Raw genomic sequence first — 26,780 nt, forward strand, 5'->3', positions numbered from 1 at the left:
TTTAACGAAGCAAATTATAAATTAAAAAGATAGTAACTTCAGTATGGATTGTTAGGTATATACCTTAATTAACTTTCAAACAGGTATGAATATGAAACCAAGTGCATAATAAGCAATTGTTTTTATTAAAGACATAATAAACATGTTAATAAAGTGAATAGATACAATAATATATAATCGATAACGGTAATGTTATGCACGAGACGCGGGGGGCAACCCATCATAATAATCAGAATAACATCGAATTGCGAGTACATAATGTTTCAACCGACGACTCCTATTCTAAATAGCTAACGTGTATCACAGAGGCGCTCTGCCATTTGTTCTCTAAGGTTAACATTGTGTTATGTTAAGTGCTGCACGTACAATCCATCTCTATTGTTTGTCCACGCTTTCTGCTGGTTATCAAATTCATTCAGGTCAGCAAAACACTATGATCTATATGCATATTTTATGTTTACTTACATATTTTATGTTTTACGTCATGCATGATCGAAGACAGAGAACATGACAGATTGTGCGTAAACAGCGCGTGTATTACAATATTGATGCACTGTTGCAAACACACCGATTTGAGTAGATAGTCTCACAAAGTCTTCAAAAGCACAGATTCTTATAAAATTATATTAAATAAACATACAGTCATATCAGCATTTGAGACTAATATTAGTATATTCTCAAAACTTAACATAACACGGCATTTGTTAAATTAACATCGCTAAAACGACTCTGCTACATTTTCAGACGTCTATATTATGCGGGTATTTATCACATTTTAACCGTCTATAACACATATCTAACTATATTCAGAATATACAAAGTCACATACCAAATTTAAAAACAAGATTAAGCAATGTCATATTTCTAAATAAATAGCACAAATCATACTACCCTTTTCAAAATTGTTGTAGGGGTTATTTATATGGGAACATTGTTTTCACTAAGATTACCTGATGTTTTGGTAATGGCAAAACAAAGAAATTAAAATAGAATATGAAGTTGCTCCCGTTTTTGTACAAATAACTGAATACTTATTTTTAAGTAAATCTAATCATACTAATAACACTGCATAATTAATTTAATGGGCCTTGCTTACCTATTAATAATAACGTTAACAATGTACGTATAACATGCTACAAAAAATAACGTCTCTTGAAAAATAGATAGTATCGATATTTCTGAATGGAAGATTACAGCACGAAGACTTGTTTTGTAATGATGTATAAACCATATGAAAACTTTCTATGTTCGTAAAAAATCTTAATTGAAATCACAACACTGCATGGAATTAAAATACAACGGCAAACTGCAACTGTTTAAGGCTGACCGCAGTTCGGTTTATGTCTAAAGTTGTAGTATTTCATTACGTGAAGTAAACAGTCGATTGTTATTAGCACATGAAGCTCCCATTTCATCTACAATCCCACTTTGGTTGTACTTTGCAATGTTTATTAGGACATTAAGCGAGACAAGATATTGTTAATTTTAAAGACTTCTGTTTTCGTGATCAGGTGGCATGTATAGTTAATGTTATAAATCTGTGTAGCAGTATTACACAATTCTCCCTAACTATTGACATATGAAACATGTGCAATCTCAACATTAGTGCAACAGTAATATCGAGGTCATTTGGTAAAAAAGGTCAGTGATATTCAATACGGTAGGTACATTTCTCTGTTTATTGTTTCCATCGTGCTAATTAGGCCGCATATCATCACTGCTTGAAATCCGCTACAAGGGAAGTTATGTTCGTGCCTACATGTTTATGACTTCATTTACCACGAACATAACTGTATCAATGAATTTAAAATATTTTGCCACCTTATCTTTTTAGAGGGTTTTTTAATAATAGAGTCTACGACTGCTGAATTCCGGGCGACACTAATCGTAGTCCTGTTTCTAATGTATAGCTAAGTACATTTAAAATATTGTGCGGCCAGCCGAACACTTAAGTTTTGGAAGACATTATCTGATTATAAATCAATAAAATAGTTAAAATTAAAGTACATTCAATAAACACTTAACAAATTCATATGAAATGAAATTAATCAAGAATTAAAATGAGATATTGAAATGAAGGTCAATAAATATAATTATTAAATTTGTCAAGAACAGAAAAAAATGTAGAGGTTTTAACCAAAGACGTTTTTAAGGTTTTATACAAATTTCTAAAATTTCCGAACACAACATAACTATGTGTATACGACACAAAAGTTTTGAGTGTGTTTTTTTTCTTTACTCCGTCAGAGCGCTCAAACGTCTTAATTTTTGGGTTGTATTGTTAGTCGTAAACAGATTTTTTATTATTACGCAACATAAAATAAATTAATTATATACATATAAAGGGTGTCTCTATAAAAGAAATATGTTCTTTAACCCTTTTGTTCTACCAAAAAATGGTAATTACACAAGGTTCTCCCTTGATGTGAGTTTAGCACAAATAATTAAACAGTAATAAATTAGAATCGGTCAAGTTTGAGTCGAGGTCACGCATAATAGAAATATATACCATATACAGCAAATATCACCTCCATAACACCAATGTATTTGAAATGATACGGAACACTCCCTACATATGATCAACTCACATTCGTTTGATATATTTGTTTTTGCTGAAGCATGACACGTTACAATTTTCAAAGCTTTTCTTATTCAGAGGCGTCATTGAGTTGAAGTCGTCATGTTTGAGTACTTTAAAAAACTTAGAACAACATAGTCAATACTAAAATATAAAATCCAAAAAAAGCTTTACATTATTATATTGTAAACACGCAATTGTAAAGAATTTAATTGTTATGTTCAATATCTTATCAATTTATAATTCCAAATCTAGGTGTTATTAAGTTATCAAAATTTTCACTAGCCTTTTCCAATGTCACTTTTTATACCATAAGAGCAAGGCCTACATTTTTGTAGTAATATAAAGATCAAACATTGAGAATAGAGCGACTCCAGCCTTATCGTATCTAATAATCAATAATAATAAGCCAATAACATCGCTTATAAAATAAAGGAAGATTCTAATGTCTGTATAACTTTATAAGTATCACAATATCGCACTCCTCTCTGTGTCGTGATGGCATGTTACTGCTATTAGAAAAGACGTTACTGATGATTCTTGCTTACACACATTTAAATAACAAGATTCATTATTATCTACTGCGTTAATGTAGCTCATAGAAAAAATATTCACTACACTGATTTGACTAACCAGGGAAGTGATATTCGAAACGAGTCAAGACGTAGAGCGATATGTATTAACAATAGACCGTAAAATCAGGCGAAAACCTGTAATTTGTTACAATATGTTATGAACATACATGCTTATGTAGATGTAAATATACCAACATACCATAATATTACCTGTTCTCTGGTTTCCCAGCATCAAGTCTGTCATCACCAGTCATTACAGATTAACCTAATTTCACGATCTTTGAGTTTACGTATTGATAGTCGAAACTAATGTTCGACAGGCTTACATATAACGTAGATAAATATACTCCTACAGAAAATTGTTTTTGCATATAACAAATGCAAACACTACATCATCTAGTCTGACAACCACCGTACAGTCACGAAGCGACAACATCAACTAAACACCGAAGTGATGTATTGTTATGTGAAATGACATCTAAATAGGAAGACCTAATAAACGTGAGGCGCTTTCAACGGTGTTACATTATGTTAATGCTAACATTTACTAAAAGCTCATCTCTTTGAATTAACGAATTAGAATTAGTGACTTTACTAGTACATTTATAAAAGGTGCAGCCTTGATCCGTAGTCTATAATATGTTCTGAGTGTATTTGTTTAGCTAGAACAACTTTTTGTTGAAACTTCATGTTGTAACAAATTATAAATACCTAAGTGCGTTACTATTAATTGAAAATCATATAGATACATAGTAATAATAGATGAGAACGTAAATGTACGCATGGATTAAAATTTTAAGTGTGCAATTGGATACTTATAAACTCAATTCATTAACTATACAATTCTTCCTCTTGTACTGTACGTAAAAACTTAAGTATAGGACTTTCGTTGTCTTTATTTATGAATTCTGTATATTTTACAACTTGAATGGGTATGGAAACCAAAACTGAAAAAGTATCGAACACTACTCGATGGAAGAATTCAATGTAGTTCAGTGCTTTAAATAAGTGCGCATATGTTGAAAAGCAAAAAATAATAGACAATAATAGTTTTAGGCAACAGTCTAGAAATCGTTGACTTGGTTTTAGTGCTTGTATAATGTGTATTTATATATGACTCTTATAGTATATGGAGTAAAATGGTATGAGCACTGAGCGACATTTGGGTTTCTTTCTAGTGGATATGAAAGAACAAGAACAAGGAGCACGAAAATAGACACATCTTTAATCATCAACAGATAGAATAATTATAATTTCTTGCAGTAACTATTTTTATCACGAATTTACACATGTAATATGTATACAGTTACTAACAAATAATATTATTATTAGCATTACTCGAAAATTATAATAATTGCAAATTTCTTTCAGATCAATTTCAGTACAAGAATTTGCTCCTACCCCAAACTTGTTCCAGCGCTAACTCAGCTAACTGTAATGATGTATACACGTTTAAATGGTTTTATTGTTTTGGTGGTGCTTGAGCGTTCATTATGCAACGCAATATACGATAAAAAATACATTTAATACTAACTAGGTAAGTCTACGTCTCACACAATTATTACAATTTTAATTATACAACATCGTCAATTAACAAATCTCAACGTTTTTTCACTTTTACACCGTGTCACTTGTCACTTTCACTCGGTGAACACTGAAATGTTTCACACTGAAAGCCTGAATTTCGAGCGAACGAGGAGGCATCGATAAGTACATATTAGGAAGCTCATCTTTTCTAAGTGATTACAATGGAAAATAACTCTGTATAGATTTCCTTTACATGGATCTAGAGTTCGATTATCCATTCGCGGCGCACAATACTCTCGCCGTCGACTATTTAGCGGAAAATAAACGGGGATGCCTCGGCCACGGGGGGCGCGCTAGAAGTCCGTGGTGTTAGCCATGGTCGTTCGCTCGGGCTCGCGTCAGGGGAAGTGCGGGGAGGCGGGGCGCGCGGCGGCGGGCGCGACGAGCGGCACCAGCTCGGGCTGGGGCCGCTGCCCGCGTCACACGGCGGGCTCGGCCGTCGCCACCTCCGCGAACTTGACCTCGCGGCCGCGCCGGAAGGACGCGGTGCGGCGCGGCGGGCTGCGGCGGCGCGCGGGCGGCTGCAGGCTGGCCGACGACGCCTGCGCCAGCAGCCGCGGCGGCGCGATGCCGCGCCCGAACGGGGACTGCCGGAGGAACTGGCGAGCCACCACGGGCTGCCAGTACGACGTCCCTGAAAACAAACTTCGCGTTCTTACTACATTCAATTTGTTTTTCGTTGGTTTAAAGCCTTTTCAGAAAAAAAACTTCAATATTTATCTGAATATGTCAATTTCAACTAGATTAACAGATTAAAATAATTTGTTCTAATCCTTCTATGTTAGTAACTTGTTACGCCATATAGATTTTATATTGTAGTTCTATAATGTACACTTTACTAATCTAGAGTGATACTATTACTATAGTGATAATCTAGAGGAATACTTTCAATTCCTGGAAAGTTGTCAAGGAGGTTGGGCTCTATTATTCAGCGAAAGGACGAATGGCGGATTTATTCTTCATTTTAAATAAGATGGGAGGTATGGAGGTACCTTTTGTGTTAGATGATCGTGCGCGCCAGGCGAGGCTCCGCAGGCGGCCGCGCGCGCCCTCGTGCACGGCGTCGACGCTGGCCGAGCGCGTGAGGTGCGCGCCCGCCGTCTCGTGCTCCGCGCTCGCCGCGCTCAGCCCCTCGCTCACCGAATACAATTTATGAGTTATGTCCTTGCCTGGAACACCAACACAGACACTCTATTAACAATCTACAGTATTGTTAATAGTTGTGCGATTATGAGACTCGATAATGAGACGACTTGAAATTGAGACGGTGATTCGATAATGGATAATTGGACAAGAATTCAGAATAAAATTTTCAGGATACGACATAACAGAAGTGAAGGGGAGTAAACTTCTGTTATGTAGTTAATATAGGGGTGAAAAGTAATAAATAATTACCGTCAAAAATGTACAGAACCCGATAAACTACCCAAGAAGCTCTAGATACTTGGCTCTACCAACCAGCAAATTTAAGATCTACTTCTATAAACATAAGCCAAGTATCAAATATGATGTACGTTAGTAGATTTTATAATATTCAAGTGTTAAAGTCTGTTAAATGTTAAAGTCTGAACACATTTATAACATACCGATGAGACAATCTAGGACAACTTTTAGTGATGGCCGGTGTCGTAGCACGCGCTCCAAGCGCATGCGCGGCCAGCACACACACGTGCACACCTCTTCTGCAACTACCGTCACCTACGAAGAGAAGGTAGTTATATTTTTCTGGATTGTAAAGGTGAATAAAGTAAGCAATAAAACATTACGTGTAGGTAATAAGGAGGTTCGAAAAGTCATAATCTTAAGTTAGTTAAAATATTTCATAATAGATCTCATCCAAATTAAGTAATTAAAAAATATGAGGATATTAACAATCAATATACGAAAGTTATAACGTATTAGAAAATTGGGAAAACAAGGAAGAAGCTATAAAAATTCTTTGACGTAAGTTAAACATGACCTCTAATGTTATTATAATATATTTATGGTATTTAAGGGAATTGTTTGTAAATTGTGTGTAATATTCATTGGTGACGAAACGCATGGATATTGAAGTATTACTGTAATTTTCAAAATATCTGCGCTTCTCCTAAATACCAATTTAATTAAATAAACTATTTTTTCTTCTGTGAATTTATTTGTGTGGGATTTTTATTTTATTTTACCTTAAATGACTTTTTGGAGTTTACTCCTTAAGAAACGATTTGAGTTATAAGGCCCGGTACGGAAATTTTATGAGGAGTAAAATCAAGTGTAACACGAAAAGTTGAGGCGTAACGGAAACCAAAATATGAATCAAGAGTGCTTTTATTAATTTAAAATACAGTAAGTTCAAATCCCATATGAAAGTAATTATTACAATAAAAATAATTAGCAATATATAAAACATTAAAACGTCATTAACTAATTTGTTTACATTTTTGCATAAATTAAGTTATAGGTTTGATCATTTATAAACACTGTGAAAAATATGAACATTGGCGCCATAATATGATTAACAATCTTTTATGAACCTTTTTTAAAGAAGAGTAACATATAAAATCAGTAAGCAATTGAATAAGATATAATATTAGCAAAATAAGTTTTTAACATAAAGAGGCTTTTGTAAGTTACTGATATATTAATTTAACTTATAAAAATGGATGCATTATTGATCAGCACCATCTATCAACGATAAACGGGCAAAATCAAAACAGTATTATTTAATATTTATTACAGAATTAATGCTAATGAATTATGTTCAAAATAAGTTATATAAAATTAGCAATACGTTTTAAATGAATTCTAGAATTATAAAACATTCAGAAACAATCCAAATTACATATAATAACATGTTTATTGAGTCTCATATAAATTTCATCCGTAAATTGCAACAAGGATATTTTATAGATGGCAAAGAAATTATAATTATTAAGTTTTAAGTTATAAAACGTTTAACATTGTTTTAAATATAAATAATTATATTATATTAAAATTTACTTTAATATAAACAATTATATTAAGTTACCATTATAATATTTGGAACCAAAATACATAGATTGATAAACTTGCAAACTTACAATTTATAAAACTTGCCACTAGATGGCGCTATTTTATATTATTTTGTAACATACTTTATGTAATACGCATTATTGAAGTAATATAAATAATCCGAATAATTACAGATATATGTTTGTTTCTCTTATCATTTTAGCAGATGCGTTCATTTACCTACCCTTTTTTCTATTCGATATATATCATAATTATCATTCGTAAGGAGTAAACTCCAATCGTGCGTCGTAGCTGACACACACACACTTTTTTAATATAAATACGTCATACTTTTATTTGAACGACATAGAAAAAAAAATTGTAAACAGAAATATAAGAAAAGGAAAGCATAGAAAAATAACGATATTTATAGTAGGTAAAGTAATTGTTACACTCATACTCGTGCTTTCGGTTAGAACTGCTGAAGGTTTAAATTTTCCGACGCACTACCGTACGTCTAGATAGTTTAGGTCATATAATAAACGGGCTTTTGTCCGCGGCTTCGCTCGCGTTACGAAGTAATATTTTAATCCCCTATTTTATCCCCTTGGGGTTAGATTTGATCAAAATCCTTTTTTAGCGGATGCCTACGTCATAACATCTACCTGCATGCCAAATTTCAGCCCGATCCATCCAGTGGTTTGGCCTGCGCGTTGATAGATCACTATGTCAGTCAGTCACCTTTGGGTTATATATGTATATTTAGATAATACTTATAACTTAATTCATCTCGAAATATATATATTTATATACTATCAATCGAACCATTCGCGTTTGTTTCACTATACAACTTTGAAATCTAGGTCTATTTAATCCGGCCTTAGCCCGGTCGACCCACGTTTTAGCGGAAACATTTTCGTTTAAGTTATATGGCCGGCCGATTGTGTAACCGTTCTTATAAGAGAAGCCCAACTTTTACGATATTTGCTACTATTTTATTTAGTTCGCTTAAGTACATCGTGAGCCATTTCCGCACTTCTCGTCCCCGGATATTTCATTTCGATCTACAAATAAAATTATATACTAGAATTTATTTCTACAATTCTGTTACTTTTCCATTTAAAGAAAATGAGATCCATATTAACATATATATAAGATTAATAAATGTATGTTACTCGTTCATAGCATCCTTGAGTAACAATTAACATAGAATGTATACATGCCGCCTACACCTTGCTACGAGTCGTAGGCAAATGAGCCCTACCTATTTAAACGTAGTTCACTAGAAATGTCTTCTGTTAGTGTGATATTCTACTAGTTTTTACCAGTACATTTCATACGATGTTTACTATTAAAATAGCCATATTGGCTTACCTCTCGTACTTACTTGAATAATGGGTCTTCGATCTATACCGTACACAATGGTGGTATTCTGTTCCTATTGTTCACACCCACTCGAAAACCCACTCTACATATTAAATTACTCTGAGGCTACCTCATATTTACCTGGAAGACATCATCAGACTGTTCACGGTTGGCCTCCCACTCTGGCGAATCCACAAACTGGTAGGGTTGTATGTAATGTAGATGAGTTTCATCACAGCTTACTCGCATCCTAAACAAATCATCTTCTATGTATTTACGTTGTTATGGTTCGAAAATACTATAATTAATTTTTATTATAAAATTATTTCACTTTACAGTAAATTAAAATATCAACTTTAGCATCAAGAGGTTTGCGAAAGTGTTAATGCTCTGTGAGTTTGTATAGCCTTTAAAGATTTCTTTGCACATAATTAATATTGTAAACATGTTGCATAGTAATCATTATCTTATGATATAATATTATTGAACTAACACTTGCCTATAATTAAACTGTGTAATCTAGAGAAGAAAATGATGCTTCTATAACTATTTAATAAAAAAATATGCACTAATTACGTAATACAGTTCTTATCGGTTTAATTACAAATTCTCTAGTGGTATTTAAGGGAATTGAAATTGTTAATAGACTCGCCTTTGTTAGCGTCATTTGACCAAGCCCAAACTAATATGGTGTTACTTTACGACCATTGAGACAACATTTACGTTTCAGCCTTGCAAGCTATAGATATAAACTCTGTAACGTAATCGTAAGAATATTATAAATAGATAGAGTTCGTATGAATATATGGTCTTAGAGACAATTAAAATTAGAAACCTAGATTATTCTTGGGTTATATGGACTATGTATAAGATTTTGTCGTGGGTGTAATCGCGGGGACAACTAAAGAAAATGTATAATGGAAAACTAAATATTGACATACTTTGTTGTGTGCGGCATATTGCTCAATGTCTAAGGATTATAATACAAATCTTGGCAGAGGTTCCGGGGTAGCGGCCAATGCCTTGTACATTTTACGCACCGAGATAGTGTGCCATTTCTCATAGTGTTCTGCTTATTCGTCAGCGAAAAGTAAATTATGTGGGTAAGTTTCAAAATACTGCGACATGCCAGCTTTTAACTCAAAACATCCTTTTAGAAATGGAGGGCATTCACTAAGTAGTACGTAATGCTGAGCTATATTTTTGTGTTATGTAATATCATGGAATATTAAAAAATATCTACAAAGTTCTAATGATTCTATTTCACCTAATCAACATGTATTATTGTTAGTGTGATATATATACGTAAAGGTGATACAAATATGTATGACTTGCACTACTTTCTCAAGCCCCAAGACAGCTAAAAGTTGTAAGAGAATAGAATAGTGTATTCATTAGTAAACAAAATACGCAGACCATTGAAGCGCAGTTAAGAATTCAAGAGATTCTAAGCATGTTCCATATTGAAATTATTGTCAATGTCCAGCGCGAAGGACACTTCGAGGATTTTTGCTTATTATTATTCTGTTCGCGATACAAATTTTCATAAATAAGCAATGATACGTACTTTCCCTTTAAAAGTATTGACAATCTTTCATCTGCCGGCGTGACTTCTTCGACAGCATACGCCTCGCCCGGTTCGAGCCTCACAATACGCGCTTCCCGCGTTAACTCCTGGAAGTGCTTCTTGTTCACTTTCAACGGCTTGAATAATTTCAGGTACAGATCCGTCAATTCTAGCGATAATGCCGGTGGAAGGAACCTAAGTAAATTTAACTAGTGTTAACTAGTGCAAACTAGTCGAATATTCATTCATAAGATAACAGATCTAATGACATGCCAGAGTACTTAAGCTGCAAGCATGGAAGATAGTGTTGCGCTTACCTTATTATTAAAAATACAGTGTGTATTGAATTAACGAGTACTAAGGCGAGGCTCCAGGCGAGGACGTCGGGCGTGCAGACCTCGGCGCCCGCCCACGTGCCCATGAGCACGGCGCCCGCGGCCGCTAGCGCGCGCAGCACCAGTATGCTCTGTTTGAAGCTCTTCGGTGCCAGAAACGCTATCGCGAAGCACAAGTTGGCCGCCTGGTAAAACAAACATAACAAATGCAATTTTATATTGCTACTAATTTTGCAGTCATCACGTTCTTATCAAAAAATAAAATATTTACGAATATGTTTAATGTATACTGAGTAAGTAGTGTTATAAAGATAAAAAGATTGTCTATTTGAACTCGTTAACCTCTGGAGTATCCGATTGGGTTTAAAACATCATAGCGGCCGGTCTTAAACTCTAATTTATTAAAGTCAGTAACCTGGAACAAACGATCTAATTTGTCGTTTAAGTAGTATACGCTGCCGTAAATGTATGTATGTTCTAAACACACAAAAGAGTAAAATTAACTATCATATCAAGTGAAAAACCATGAATACCTGAAATAGATCTTGCTGTGCACTGGCCCACTTAGCGCAAAACCAATGGTTGTCGTGCTCGTCGGTGGAGTTGGCGTTGAGGAGCTCGTAGTCGGTGTCGAAGCTGGAGTTGAGGCGGGAGAGGTTGTAGGCGAATGTGGCGTTGAGCCAGGGCGCGGCGGACGCCGGCGCGGGCGCGGCGGGCGCCATGCTGCGCTCGCGCCCCGCCGCCCGCGCGCCCCCGCCGCCGCCCTCCCCCCGCGCCTCGCGCTGCTTGCTCGCGCGCCTCTCACTCGACACGAGACGATTCAGTTGGGCTCTCGCTTTCAGTATTACCAACTCCATCACCACACTCTGCGACCCACTTCAACCACGAGCACCGAGTCCTCTATATCTGCAATTGAACAAAAATACTATTAGGTATGACATTTGTAGAGCGGATATAGGTAATAACTTTAATTTTTACAATGGAAACAGTACACTACCTCTGATCTCAGTTAATTAATTTGTAATCGACCGCAAAAAGGACGACTTATACTTATATATGCGTTTCATCAGATGAGTTCGTACTATTGTCGAATGCTTAGTTTGGAACTCTTTACGTATTGGTCCTTGTACCTTTATGTACCATTACACCACAACTGTTTAACACCAATTTTATGATGGCGCCGTCACGGAAAATCTTTAAATCATTATCTTTAAAACACAACTTCATTGATGTTACTGCAGCTAAAATTGTAATAACAGTAGTCTATAGATGGGTACGATAGATATTTCAAGCTTTGAGCTGCCAAGATGTAAATTGCATTTAAATATTTCTTGAACGTCGTCGTCGTCAATATCAGCTCTGCAATTTCTGAGGTAACGTTCAAATAGTTAATTAACAACCTTTAGCTTTGGCTCTGTAGCAGCCGAGCGAAATGAAATATTTTGAGTGACCTATTAAGACCCAAGGTCCATGTTTAGCCTTCTATTACATCAACAAAGAAATACGTACAGCATAAGTTAGAGTTGTTAACTATTTTTCCTGGCTTCAATTAATTTGAATACTTTCTTGACATACTGTTTTTTATGTAGCAAACAGCCGTGCAAATATTTGACATTAATTAATCACTTCAAATTATATTTAATCTACATATTACCAGTCCCAAAATGTAATGACGATTCACCGAAAGTTAGCGTTGCCTCACCTCATTGGTGTGAATAATTTGCCTCAAAACCACAACTATAACATAACGACAGCATTTTAATAAGATACTTGCGTGTCATGCGAGTGTGTAACATTTTATTGCCTGTTAATTCGCAAATTAATCACACGTAGTTAAAACGTATTATGTAAGCGGCATACATAAATGAAACGATTATGTGATTCCATCAAGTATATCTGGGTCGCAGAATTAGCCAGTCAGTATTTACATCACGAACGATGCTTTCGACGTAGTCGGTTGCTATTTTCACGCGCTGCACGCTTCCTCCGATATTACTTTCTTTGACCTATAACATTTTCAAGATTATTTTCCCCTAACATGGATTTGTGCGTCTATTGGTTTATCGTGTGATGCTTACTTAACAAATTCCCGTATTATATTTCTGCTTTTTGCAACATATTAATATATGTTGCAAAGTATGTTTTAATGTGTTTTGTCTATATTTAGTCCTTTACCTTTATCTTAAAATAGATTCGTAAGCAAGTAAAATAATCTCCTAATGATCTGTTAATAATATTAAATAATAAGATCCTAGTAATTAGATATACAGAATTTATAATAGCTTAAGCAATAAGCTTTAACTGTAAATTATATAATTAGATTGATCGCAAAAGGTATTATGATATAATAATAAAATTGTTTGAAACTAAAATAGAACGCTATGTTTCCAATAAAGGCGACTATCCATAAAGTGCAGCTAACTCCAATATAGTGTTATGTCATGTTCCGACACCACCACGACAATGAGTTGTGAGGAGAGGGAAGATAAATCGATTCTCGCGTAACGAAATGGGCTGAGGCTGTACATCAATGAATTAGTTCCTTAAAGTCGCTTAACCATAATATTCACATATAGGAAAATATAGTAACTTAATTTTTATGATGTAACGAGCTTTTGCCCGCGGCTTCGCTCGCGTTACGAAGTAATATTTCATCCCCTATTTTATCCCCTTGGGGATAGAATTGATCAAAATTGTTTCTTAGCGGATGCCTACGTCATGACATCTACCTGTATGCCAAATTTCAGCCCGATTCGTCCAGTGGTTTGATCGTTGATAGATCACTATGTCAGTCAGTCACCTTTGAGTTATATATATTTAGAAGGTTAAATTTAAGTTTGGTTTCATAACACTTTTCAGTTCTGTGTATTTTTGATGCAATTATTATTTTAATGGTGCAATGATCTTTAGCACAGGACTTTAAATTATCTTTAGATTTAAACGTATTATTATTCGCTGCCTACTGCTACTATTACGGATATAGGTGATGTGAAAGCACCCTAAACTTTGCCTATTTATTTGACAGTTCCCCGAATAGATTCTAAGCCCTTATATAAAGCTTTTATAATTAAAGTATAAAGTAGTATAGATAAAGCAGTAGTTCTATATGTTTGTGACTCGAGACATTTCCGGCCACCACGTCGTCCGCAGTCGGTCACCGACAGCGCGCTAGCATGCAGGACAGTTATCGCTAGATCGCTGCATTTCCATTAAATTGCATTACTTCTAGCCCCCCATGGCCGACACGTTGCCATTATACCGCCACTTTCGTGTACCGTCTATTTTTAGTGCCTTACCGTGTTTTATTAACAACATGGAATAAACTTAATAGGAACAACTTTTATGTTGGTTATTTGGTTATACTAAACGTAATGAAATATAGCATTAAATGCACATGTTCGCAAAATATATTTTATGCTTGCTTTAATTTCTTGTTTGTATTAGAACGCTATTAATTAAAAAAATAATAATTTTAAAGGCAATGCATGACCAGCTAAAAGATTTTTAAAAGTTTCCGCTTAGGTTTTCCACGAGGAAACATTATAAAAGCTGGAAAATGGACTATAAGCTTACACAAAATTATTCTGTAAAATAATTATACTCTTTTAACAATAACAGGGGAGAGGATAAAATGAATAAAACTATTATGGAGGCGCAGAACAATAATACGGCAAAGAGCGGAACTGCACTTGTATTTAAATTGTAGGAGTATAATGAGAAGCCACAGTAATTAAAAACTGTCAAGTACGCAGGTAAGTAATTTGGATGAGCGGATACTTCGCTACGTTGAATGCTGTTCATATTGCTCAGAACCCGTTAAAACAGTATTCCTAGTGTAGATAAAAAGAGCCACGTATGTATTCATAATTTATGCATGTCAAAGATTTTCCCTCAGTCTTTTCAAGAACCCGTTTTGTAACAGAAACAAAACTGAAAGAAAAGATTCTAATACTGCCGTATCTGCCCTACATTTGCAGGTACCTACTCGTGAAGGTTTATATACAATTTTACAGTCCTATATACTATGTTAACTATGTAGTGGACCAATGTTATACAGTTTATTAAACAATAACGGATGAATTAAAAAATATTTCATTATTTCAAATTGGAGCAGCGTGGTGAAGTCCTGCACGTACCTGAGTGCGTTACGCAAAGGCTCCAGGAGAGATATTTAATTCCAGTAGTGATAGGTAGAGAGACATAAAAAAACCAGCAAGAAGGCGATACTAACATTTAATAAACTTTATTGCGTAGAAATATCTATAAGATTTAGATTAGCGTTTTTTGCATGGATCTCTAGAAATTTCTTAAATAGGATATACGATTTAAAATAAATTCGTAAAAGTATACGAGTAGTAAGTGTACTCGTAAATAGTAAGTAATAGATTTTCTATTTGAAAATGAAATGGAATGATGGTAAATTTTCTAGATTCACAATTCTGCCCCTAAGTACTCAGAATCACTTTGCATAGTTTTATCATTGAGTAACAATTTACATTTTCTACTTCCCTACAAAATCTTGCAACATTTATATTCTTGTTACTGTCTTAAGATTTTTTAACAATGCTCTAGTCTAGCTTACGTTTATTGCTTCTATATTTTTATCTCATCAAAACCGGAACAATGTTTTCTCAATTCTAAAAAAGTTATAGTCTAGAATAACTTGATATTATAGTATAGTTTTATGTACATCGTAGAGTTTACGGTCTACGGCGTAGACCACATGTATTCGTTTTATAGACCCCTTTAAGTTATGTTACTGACCAAACAGGTATTTATTTTGAAACGATGTGGAAAATATAAATGAAAATTGAAGTAAAAATATAAACGAAAGCAGTATTTCATATGTATGTATTGTACGGTTGAACAGGACTTCGTAGAGCAAAAAGTTTAGTGTAAAGTTCGTGAAAACAAGATGTGCTTAATGTGTTTTCTCAAACAGAAAATCTTAAGAATCTGAGATATGACGATATCAAAAACTATAATGGATCTGATTCTAAAGAATAATAAAAACAATGACTGTTTTATTACGTAGGTATGCACAACTTAAAGGTATTAAAATTAAATATGTTATCTAAACGAATACCTGTAATGCTCTGATGTAAAATGTACAACACAGTAAAAATTAAATTTATAAATAAGTCTTCCTAGAAAAAGATGCAAAAAGTCTCCATTAAAATGCACATATGTAAGTTTCCCTTGAAATTTACTTTAAAATATTTTTATAATAGTAATATAACAAGTTTTGTGTTTTTATTGCAAAAAACCCAAGTACTTGGTGCAAAATAAAATGCAGGAACATGTGAAAATGAATCAACGAGGGAAACATAAGTGCTTATACTTAAATAAATAGTGTGCTAGTACACTAAGAACTATTATGGAACATCCGATTGAAACAAATTCGTACGTCAATTCCCACATGAAGTTTATTTTCCAGCGCGTCGTACTCGACAGTTAATTACGAAGTTTTAAATAACTGCGATACCTTAGTATACTGCAGAAACACTGCCTGGAAATACTATTACTAGCAACAATACTTTACTACATGTTGAAGTAAGAAGTAAGTTATTCCTACATGAAAATGAAATTAAATTCTTAAATTTATTAAAATTTAAATAACCTACCGACAGATAATAATGTTATTGTTCAAATAATAATGGTCGCATTTAAAGCTTGGGTTTGACACGCACAACCTTCAATAAATTACAAAAATAAGAGTTGGTAATTTAATTATATTACTTCTTGTGTCGTAATTCAATAAATAAATGTTCCAAGAAAAAGTGAATTATAAATGGAAATCTCAACTTAAACTGCCTTATTCATATAAAGAACTTACATATATCAAAATGAAGCCCAAGTTAAAGATTTTTCAAATCGTTACAGTTCGATTCCTGGCCAAGAGAAAACAATAAGTTATGGTGTCCGTTCTGGATATGCGTATTTATTTTATGCGTTTATCCGACATACGAGCACAGTGCACACACATATAAATACCACGTACTCATGGCTATACATTATACATACATAAGATTTTTATATGGTATATGTACAAATAGACTATACACATTGGAATGTTTTGTATGATATGTATAATGTGTATATATTTTGAAGGTGGTAGAACCCTTTGTGGTTCGACTCCGGCGGCACCACCGCCACACCTATTTCTACCTAATAACAGCAGTGTTAGGCGCTGCTGTGTTCCGGATTGAAAGGTGTGGTAAGGGAGACAGATTTTTCCGAGGCGTTCCAGCTTTGTCCTCAGGGGTAGCGGCGCATCTGTGGGCGACTTCAGGTAGGAATACCTAATCCTATCTGGGGTTGATTACAGATGTCCATGGGCGGCAGTAGCCACTTACCATCAGGTGGACTGCATGCTCGTCTGCTACTCTTATATTATAAAAAAAATGTTGTATAAAACTATTAAAATATAAATGGTTGTTGAGTTTATAAAACACTTCTTTTATAAAATCATGAAAAGTAGAGTTAATATCGTCTCATCACTAGCTGACGTACACGTAAATGCTGGTGTAAGCGATACTTAGGTAATCATAGTATGATTACTACATGGTAACGATGACGATGATAACCAGATACTTTATGATAACAACGTGAACTAATGATTACGTATACATAACCTATTGCACCACCACCACCTATAACAACCAGAGTAAATGAAATAGTTTCCTAATTGGTGAGTGAATTACAGAAGTGAGAGCTGAGCTGCATGACGTAGTTGATTCTAGTATTAGAAAGTCATCAAATGGGAATGTGACCAGAAATATGTATAATTGCACCTAACAATGTGCTCTCAATCTCAAATAAATGCATCTTCGTACTTCGACTCCGGATGCACCACCGCCACAATTATATATTTCTGCCCAAAAACAGCAGTGCTAAACGCAGCTATGTTCTGTGTCTGAAGGGTGTAGTATGGGTGAGGTCCTCATGACCTCTGTGAGATATTACAGACTTGTGTTCTTCGTTGTACACAAGTAGTTCGAGCATAACTATCGGAATTTAGCTTCTATTCCTGTATGTCCCATAAAATGACGATAGTTGCAATTTAACATTATATGGGCTGCATGCTCGTTTGCTAATTTTAAAATATACAAATACATAACGGAGAGATCTAATATATAAGCTAGTATATAACGTGGCTAGTATAAATGTGCCGAGTCATGCGAGTAGAGTCTTATAATTGGTGTCTCCGTTGGGACAGGGGTGAGTGGTTGGCACTGTCATCGGGCGACACTGTGTCGGGGCCGCGCCTCTCTGATTCATACATCACTCACAAATCCAGAACGCGATTATCCTAATTCGTTTTGTATTGTTTACTTTACAATAATAATTGAAGTTTGTTTAAGGAATATAAAAGCCAGTCCATCAGCGTATGTAATGGCACGTTAAGCTATCGGTCCCGGTCGTTATTAGATCGCAGTCATAATCCATTATTGAAAGCCTTGTTAGCGGTTGAAAATATTTGTTCGATATTGGTTAGCCGATATCCCATACCTTCCTATAGAAATGTGCAATTCTGTATTAAAACAGCATAGTGAAAAATGTTCCGGGCCTCCCCGGATGTGTTGAACGCGTGCTCAGCAAATAAGCTTACAATAAGTGAAACAGTTTCAGTGATCTTTAAGATAAATGTTTCTAAAAGTAAAACATATCATGTATGTTTTACGTATAATTAGTTATTTAATTTATAGGTTATTTTTTTGAAGCCTAAAGACTTGTATTATACTTAAGTTATCCCTTAAATTAATTTGCCCTTAAGTTAACCCTTAATACTCTAAAAATATTAAATATGTCTCGTGAAATATAATTTAAATTAAAATAATATTTAAAGAACTGATGTACACGTAAACCGAACTGTAATCTTAAATAACATATAAATCAAATAAGGCAGACACGAGGCAGCGAAACGGTTCATAGCCGATGCTTCGTGGAAATACATCCATTTGATAAACATTCATACCTTATTTTAGTCTATTTGAGACATAGGTGTTACGTTGAGTTTTAATTCTATGGTACTTAAATTATAAGTATTAGACATGGTGTACCTTCTTAATTAAATGTATGAAATATGCGTATGAAACACGTTATACTTATGCACATTTTTTAAAATATAAATCATAGTTTTACAAGTAACAAACGAGCATGTAATCTACCGGATAGTAAATGGCAATAATTGTCATCCATGGACATCGAAAATCAACCCTGGATACGATTAAAGTCCAACCTGAAGTCGGCCTCAAATATGTTACTACCCTTGAGGAATAAATACAATAGCTTGTATCTCCCCTTCCCCTTCAAACCCTTCAAACCAGTATGAAGCAGCCCTTAACACTTTAGGCAGATATAGGTAGGTATGGCAGTGGTTCCTCCGGAATCGAACTTTTAGAACCAATAATTGTAAAATAGAATATCATGTCATCTTGTTCCCATACAACCTAAGATTACAAAATTTAGAAAAAAGAAGAAAATCCGTAGTATATAATAGTATCGACAACAATGTTTATAAACGTAGTAATTCACATAAAAATATATTTCCCATATAGACGTGTGATAAATTGAGTTTGTCCGATTTCTATTATTCAATTATTCGTAGTCACATTTACATGCCTGCGCGATAACTCTTATCATTCATAGATAATTTGATTGTAATACCACTTAATGAAATAATAATCACGAAATGTGATTAATATTTCACTAAATGGTATTACAATCTGTCGTCACCTATGTTGTTAACGTATCTATTATTATAATGAAAAGTATTTAGAATATATATTGGTACTGTATTGGGACTGTAAACATTAGGGAAATCTTAAGCATATGGGTTAAATCTAGTGATTTCATTAAACTCGTTAAAGTTAAAAATATTTTACTGAAACATTGTCTATGAAAACGAAGAATTTTGGAATTCAACATAATCTTACTTTCGGAGAAATAAACCTCATTCTAATAGAGCATTATTGTTTCTAATTGACAAACAGTACTTTACTCCTGAACTATATTTTATATTAATAAAATGTAAACTTTATATTTATACAACAATCCCAAAGAAAAAGCGCTTCTTAGTTACTTTATCTGTGAGCGTTGACCAAGTGATTGAAAAGTTGAATTACTTCCTAAACAACCATATTTGTATGCCCTTTAAATACATAATTTGGCCATGTTACATTTGACAGAGCTTTCGCAGGCTGATATTACTTCAATTTTGTCTGTTCTGTTATCCGATACCTTATCTGTATGCGAAATTAATAGTATTGTGCTTTAAAAATCAATAAATTATCTTACTAATTTACAAATCGGTGTTCATGTGTTTACTTATACAAAGGTAAAACATTATCGAAAAATAAGTTAATTACAAAATAGACCCATAGTAAACGTTATTAAACATATTCATAAAAGAAGTAATTTCTGGAATTCGTATTCTTTGTGTACCTAATATGATTGATTTAAGTTATGATTACGTATAATTTCAGTAGACTTTGTTTGGTTCTACAAACATTTGCGTGAGTATACCGGTGCATACTTTTTTAATTACTTGCATCATGAAATCATTGTAATTGATTTCCGATTTCAGTCTTGTAGCGGTACAAACAGTATATCACTGCGATGCTAGGTTTAAAGGATGTGGTAAGAGAAATTTACATGTACGATGTAATCTAAAGTCCTCAGGCCTACCAACGCATGTGATGGATTTTAGTTTCGCACGTTTTATTAGAAATTGTACTACAAAATACAGATGCACATGGAGATCAGTGAATAATTAACACCAAGTATCTTCACGCTCTTTCCATATGTCTAAGAAGGAAAATAACCACGACCACGTTCATTTTTGCCGCGTACGTGCAAAATGTGGAATGAACTTCCTCCTGAGGTATTCCCTCAGGACTATGACATGGGGCTCGTCAAGAGGGGTGTAAAAAGAGCTCTCCTTCAAAGCCGGTGATGCATTGGCGACTCCTCTAGTGTTGCAAATGTCCATAGGCGACGATGACTGCTTTCCATCAGGTAGCCCGTCTGCCTCATCGTTAGGTTACATATAAAAAAAAAAGAAATCACGACCTACGTATGCTTACCAAAGCATGAATGTTTTACAAACATATGAATGTCATGTTAAGAGTTAAAATAATATATAAGCATGTTAATGGTATTTACCTAAACATGTTTTATATATAAACACTCAATACTTAACAGTACAACCCTTTTACACACTGAGGGGAGTTGAGAACGTGCATTGCCAGATATACATATACCACGCATAGGGCTGTAAAACTCCCTATAATGTTGGTATTCGAAGGCACGAGATTGATGACGACAGCTCAAAGCTTACCGACTCGAAGATAACGTTGTACTCCAATATTGCGTGACGAATTACCAACTGAAAATTCAGTAGGTCACGACTATATCCCCTTTACGATATGAGTTATTTGTAGTTCGGTAATATTGAAAAAACAAAACTGCTTGTTGCTAGATGCAAATGGCTACATTTAGAGATGTGATTTTGTTACATCTGGTTGATATCATGTAACTATTATAGAAATACATTGATAGAAAAGTAACTTTTACTTGCGTTTTTGCAATCTAATCGTCAGGTGGAATATTCAGATGAGATTATTGGTTAATCTTGATACCTATAGATATTTGACGCCATCACTAGATTAGATCTGAAAGCTCTTGCTTGAAGAGTTGTAATTGAGATAGTAAAGAAAGCTTTTTTCGTCATTATAAAGGAAAAAATATATACCGTTGTGGGTATTCTTTTCAGTTCGTTTCGGAACTTTCCAAAAAAATTGCAAGTGAACTGATGTAATCTCGGAATATAACCTAAATTCTTATGTCACATATCAGTGTAATACATAATAAATATACATAAGATATTTGATAAGATAAGTTAATTTGTTATTGTTTTGAATGCTTATAATATAAACACTTTATAACCTACGTGGATGTCATCTTGTTTTATAAATCATCTTATTCTCAATCGCCACTGCAAAAAATACAGGTGCGTAGCAAGTCTACGCAGTCTACGCAATTCGTAGCATTAGTTTATTGCCATCTGTAAGGCATTTTTTATCGACCCAGAGATCGCAGTGTCTTTAACCAGCGATGTAAGATGCGAGAGGCCGCTCACCTGAGCAGCCGAGGACGCGTCCCGTCTCTCCGCCCACTTGTGGCGGTGGCGAAACTAGCAGGGCGTCGCTCACGGAACGTCCGCATATCTTGCACTTTCATGCCGTACCATCATAAAGCACCACAACACGAGTGAGCGCGACACGCGAGTCGCATAGTAGATTCAGAGCGCGCGAGCGGGGGCGCAAGCGGTGCTGGCGGCGGTGGAGCGCGGCGCCGCGCGGCACTACTGACTGCTGTCTCCGCGGCGCTCCGCTCGGCGAGACGGGCGCGGCGCCGCCACACGCACGCGCCCTCGCCCGCCGTCCGCGCCCGCGCGCCCCGCACACGCCGCCCCGCGCCCTTACTCACATCTCGCTACTACCTACTTAGATATTATCAATAAAATTATTGTACGACATGAACTCGACCGATAGCCGCAGCCTGTCAAAATTTTAGTAAACCGGTCATAAAATAGGAGAATTGGGAATAAATAACACAAGATACCTATTAGATCTATGTATTTTTCGATAAATAATTTTAATTCTTTAGTCTCTACAATGATTTATCAGCTGTGATATAGTATTTTTGTTTATACATACTACGTTACCAACGTGGAAAACTTAAAGCACGTGGTGACCTCTTAAAACTTATAAAAGGTTACACAGACATGGGTACATCTAAATCTTATTACTAGGTTTGTTTGAGAAAACGACTTTACACACACTGACATGCATCGGGGCCATGAGTGAATGGATTCAGAATGTATCAGCGACCAGCGGTATTGGCACATACACACAGAGGCACCGGCATCCTTCCAGATTTTTCAGTAAGAAGAGTTTAGGAACACAAATTATAAAGTTTATACTCTGATTACATTTTTGAATATCAACTCGATAGTTGGACTGTTGTATATTTCAATAAAAATATTCTTGCATAACAACACTCTACATCTGTATATACTCGTATGTGTATATGTGTTATCTTTTGAATGTTCAGACTTCAGATGAACTGAACTTTGGATGAACAGATTTATAGGACCTTTTCATTTTCTGGTCTGTAATGATCTTTTTTGTAGTATTATTACTTATTTAGTAGTGATAGCCTAATCGTTAAGAAACTCGGCCTCTCGAATGAGGGGTCCAGGGTTCAAATCCCAGGCACGCATCTCTAATTTTTCAAAGTTATGTGCGTATTAGAATTTAATTATCACTTGCTTAAAACGGTGAAGGAAAACATCGTGAGGAAACCTGCGTACCTGCACCTGCGAGAGGGCTAAAAAAAAATCTCAAAGGCATGTGAAGTCTACCAATACCCACTTGACCAGCGCGGTGGACTATGGCCTAATCCTTCTCATTCTGAGAGGAGACCCATGCCCCGCAATGGGACGATGGGTTGATGACGATGACGATTACTTATTTAATGAGATTATGTCCTTGTCCGTAAGAGGACAGGCATGGGTAGGTACGTATTTTATACGATTGAAGTAGCAAACGAGCTTGCAGTCCACCTGACTGGCTGACGTAACTGACACTTGCGTTGGCACTTCTGATGAAGATGCTCATACACGAGTCTCTACTCCTCTGTTTAACAGAGGCGTTTCAAATTTAACTGCTCGAATAAGTACGATTCTGTAATTAATCGTAATTGAGATCTTATTTGGTTTTTGTCTCATTTAATATTTATATCCTTGGCTGCTTGCTAAAACTTATTTATTTTCTAAAAGTGTAAAAACCAGCTTATTGTTGTACTGGAAGGCATATAGTCTATACGACTGTTATTGATTTATATTGGTCGGTTTATATCGCCATCTTTAATAGATGTGTTTTATGACCACCACTCATATACAATTTTTTTAATAGTTGATAAAAACATAAGGGCGTTAAGCGTCGATATTTACACAAATTAGGAGAATCTTGCTGTAACTCTTAGTATTTTCCATTATGTCCTGTCAGTTCTGTCTTTCTGAACAATTACGAAAGAGCAGCGGTCGGCAACTTTTTCAGCAACGCGCTGAACCGCGGGCCGCAATGAGAGAGTTGCGGGCCACACGCGGTCCGAGTTTCGCAGGTTGCCGACCGATGTCCAAAAAAAAAATTAAATTGCTCCAATGCAGATTGGTAGAAATAAGTATCCACGCGTTAATGGCTAGTCCTTATCGGGTATTTCCAGAACGACTCAGGGAAACACGGACAAGTTAGGACTGCTATCCTATAATAATAATCAGCTGGATCGGAGGATAGAAGGCATACTTAGGAATTTATGTGATATGTCGAATTTGTTGTTATACTTGGAATATGCGTTAAGCGCGTCGCTTACATTAAGTTAGCTTCGAATACGTTAAAAAAAAGAGAAGTAGGTAAGGTAGGTATTTTTAGACTTTACCTACTATAAATGTACTGTATCAAATTTTAAATTATGTATTAGGTATATAAATAAGTATTTGGCGAAAATATAGCCATATTTCGTTTCAGTTTCTTGAAGCTACGCCAAGTAACTTTCAATCATGATTGATCCACACGGTGGGACCCAGGTATAAAACTATGCTATAACGATATTAATGTACCGATAGAAAGTATAATGATATTGTTATACGCTACACTATAGTCTATAGTTTTTTGCTTTTGATATATTTGTAAGCTAAAGATAAAATTTCAAACAGTATTTTAAAAAACGCATTTCTTTCCACCTCTGAAACTAATGTATATCATCTTCTAGTCTTAGTGTTATCGAAAGTGTCAGGTTAGCACTCTATTATTTTCTAAATCCTTGGATTATCGCAAGTTCAAACTGTAATCGAATAAACTAAATTTCTGATTTATGGCATTTCTTTCGAAGAATGGAACCTTTAAATTAGAAAACTTAAGTGGGAGACTTACATACCAAGATTTTCGTTACGGGTTTACAGGCAGTAGAATAGTATGTATTATTACCTACAGCCTATATATACAGGGTTACTGAAAATTCGATACATTCCCTTGGAGGGGTAAAAGTAGAACTCATTTGCAATAGGTTTTGTCATTAAGTACCCTAGCCGATAGTGATTTGTTTTTGAGATATTCAAGTTTTTGTGTTTTCATTTCTAATACCGGTTTTAGGCGAAAAATAAATGCTCCTAAGTGAATGTCCTATTTTGATCCTATTTTTGTGCATAATCTTATACCTAACATCGCAACACTTCCTTAAAATGACAATACGCTGTAGTAGTACTCTTAAACTTTACTTTATGGAGGTCAATTTGGTAGAGTTCAATAAAAAACCCCTTTTTATTTCCACTTCAGAGTGAATTTGGATAAAAAAGATGTATGGAATGTGTCGTACAAATTCTTAAAATAATAGCCCTATTTTAATAAGTGTTTATTTTTCGTTTTTTAAGTAAGTTATTTATCTTCTATGCCGGATATTTTCTATGATGAATGTGATTATTTTTGTGTGAGAGATTATCTTAATGATTGAATATATAACTGCGTGACGATTAGTAGCTGGCAGTCTTCCAGCAATGGACATGCTCCGACCCTTGCTGTGACGTGGGCACTGAATCCACAGGCCTACCACTGTGCAATTCATTATATTGTGAAATATTTTGCAAATCGTAAAGACCACTGTTTTCCACGGATATAGATATTTTAAAATATTTGTATCAATTATTTTATGCGCCATATCCAAACTATATAAAAAAGAATATTTTATTAGTAGCGTCTGTATTGGCCAGTACCTCTGCACCTTAAATATTTTTCGACTTTATATAACCTTTACCACGCCTTAATTTTTTTGCGTACAAATATATTTTTGGTTAATTAAAAGAGGTACTCTTAAAAGCAGAATAAAAATATAGTAAATCTTTGTTACACTAAATTTGAAAATGATTATATTCAAGTGACTAATTGTTATTATCAAATTATTTTAGTTATATCTATTAAGTAAGATTAAGTTTATGCCGTTCTCTTGTGAATTATAAAGTAAGTAACTATAAGTTTTATAATATATAATTTAATTTATTATGTAAAAGGTAGGCAAAGTGATTTTTGTAATTATTTTACGCAAGGCTTGGTTTTCGTTTCTTGCGATTAATGTACAGTTCGTGACGATTAGTGGCTGGCAGCTCTCCAGCTGCGGACGTGGACCGGACCTTGCAGTGACGCTGCTTTTCCGACTCCACAGACCCAATACCGTGCTATCATAACTCATTTTGTATGTGTGTTCAGTATTTCTTGGAAGTCTGGAGGAAAATGTGTAATTGTAATAGTTTACAGTGTAATACGTTACAAGTCATACAGCGATTAGTTTATGTAAGTTAATACATTGAAATTAAAGGATTTGTTTTCATTAATAGCACATTTGGTGTTAGAACGTCATAGTGTGAATACGGGGTCATCACCGCCACATCTATTTCTGCCTTGTAGCAGCAATGTAGAGCTGAGCTGTAGCTTGAGTGATGTGGTTAGGCAAATGTATTAACAAGAGGCATTTCAACTTAGTATTCAAGTTTTACAATGTTCGAGCAGACAAAACTTCTGTCAAATAAAAAAATTGTCATAGTATGAATTAACACATTTTAACTAATTTAAATAATCAATGAGCAAAATAATTGTAGTTTTGCTCCCGAATGTCGGGTAAAACCGTGGCTTAAAACATGTTTGGCGTCGCCTCAATGCAATCGCTAGAGTAATTTACATTAACTG

General features: G+C 34.9%; 1 protein-coding gene across 2 annotated transcripts; it reads right to left on the minus strand.

The window, feature by feature from the left end:
* Positions 1–106: 106 nt before the first annotated feature.
* Positions 107–22,327, minus strand: LOC140751000 (popeye domain-containing protein 1). 2 transcript variants are annotated; one of them, XM_073084782.1, is made up of 8 exons: positions 22,121–22,327; positions 11,511–11,883; positions 10,960–11,162; positions 10,643–10,837; positions 9,217–9,325; positions 6,327–6,438; positions 5,733–5,909; positions 107–5,374 (listed from the first exon to the last, which is right to left on the minus strand). In XM_073084782.1, the coding sequence occupies exons 2-8, from the start codon at positions 11,832–11,834 to the stop codon at positions 5,160–5,162; spliced, it is 1,335 nt and encodes a 444-aa protein (XP_072940883.1). In that variant the 5' UTR covers positions 11,835–11,883; positions 22,121–22,327; the 3' UTR covers positions 107–5,159. The 2 variants fall into 2 exon arrangements, with proteins under 2 accessions (XP_072940883.1, XP_072940884.1); XM_073084783.1 differs by lacking the exon at positions 10,643–10,837.
* Positions 22,328–26,780: the final 4,453 nt, after the last annotated feature.

This window comes from Epargyreus clarus, unplaced genomic scaffold (assembly GCF_041222505.1).
Source record: "Epargyreus clarus isolate Ecla_fem2 unplaced genomic scaffold, WU_Ecla_fem_2.2 ptg000021l, whole genome shotgun sequence".
In the NCBI taxonomy this organism is placed as follows: Eukaryota; Metazoa; Arthropoda; class Insecta; order Lepidoptera; family Hesperiidae; genus Epargyreus; species Epargyreus clarus.

Coding starts and splice junctions, on each gene's coding strand:
- LOC140751000 (XM_073084782.1), bottom strand. CDS start 11,834: ATGGAGTTGGTAATACTGAAAGCGAGAGCCCAACTGAATCGTCTCGTG. Junction 11,163..11,510: donor CACAGCAAGATCTATTTCAG/GTATTCATGGTT, acceptor TTGTTTTACCAG/GCGGCCAACTTGTGCTTCGC. Junction 10,838..10,959: donor ACTGTATTTTTAATAATAAG/GTAAGCGCAACA, acceptor AAATTTACTTAG/GTTCCTTCCACCGGCATTAT.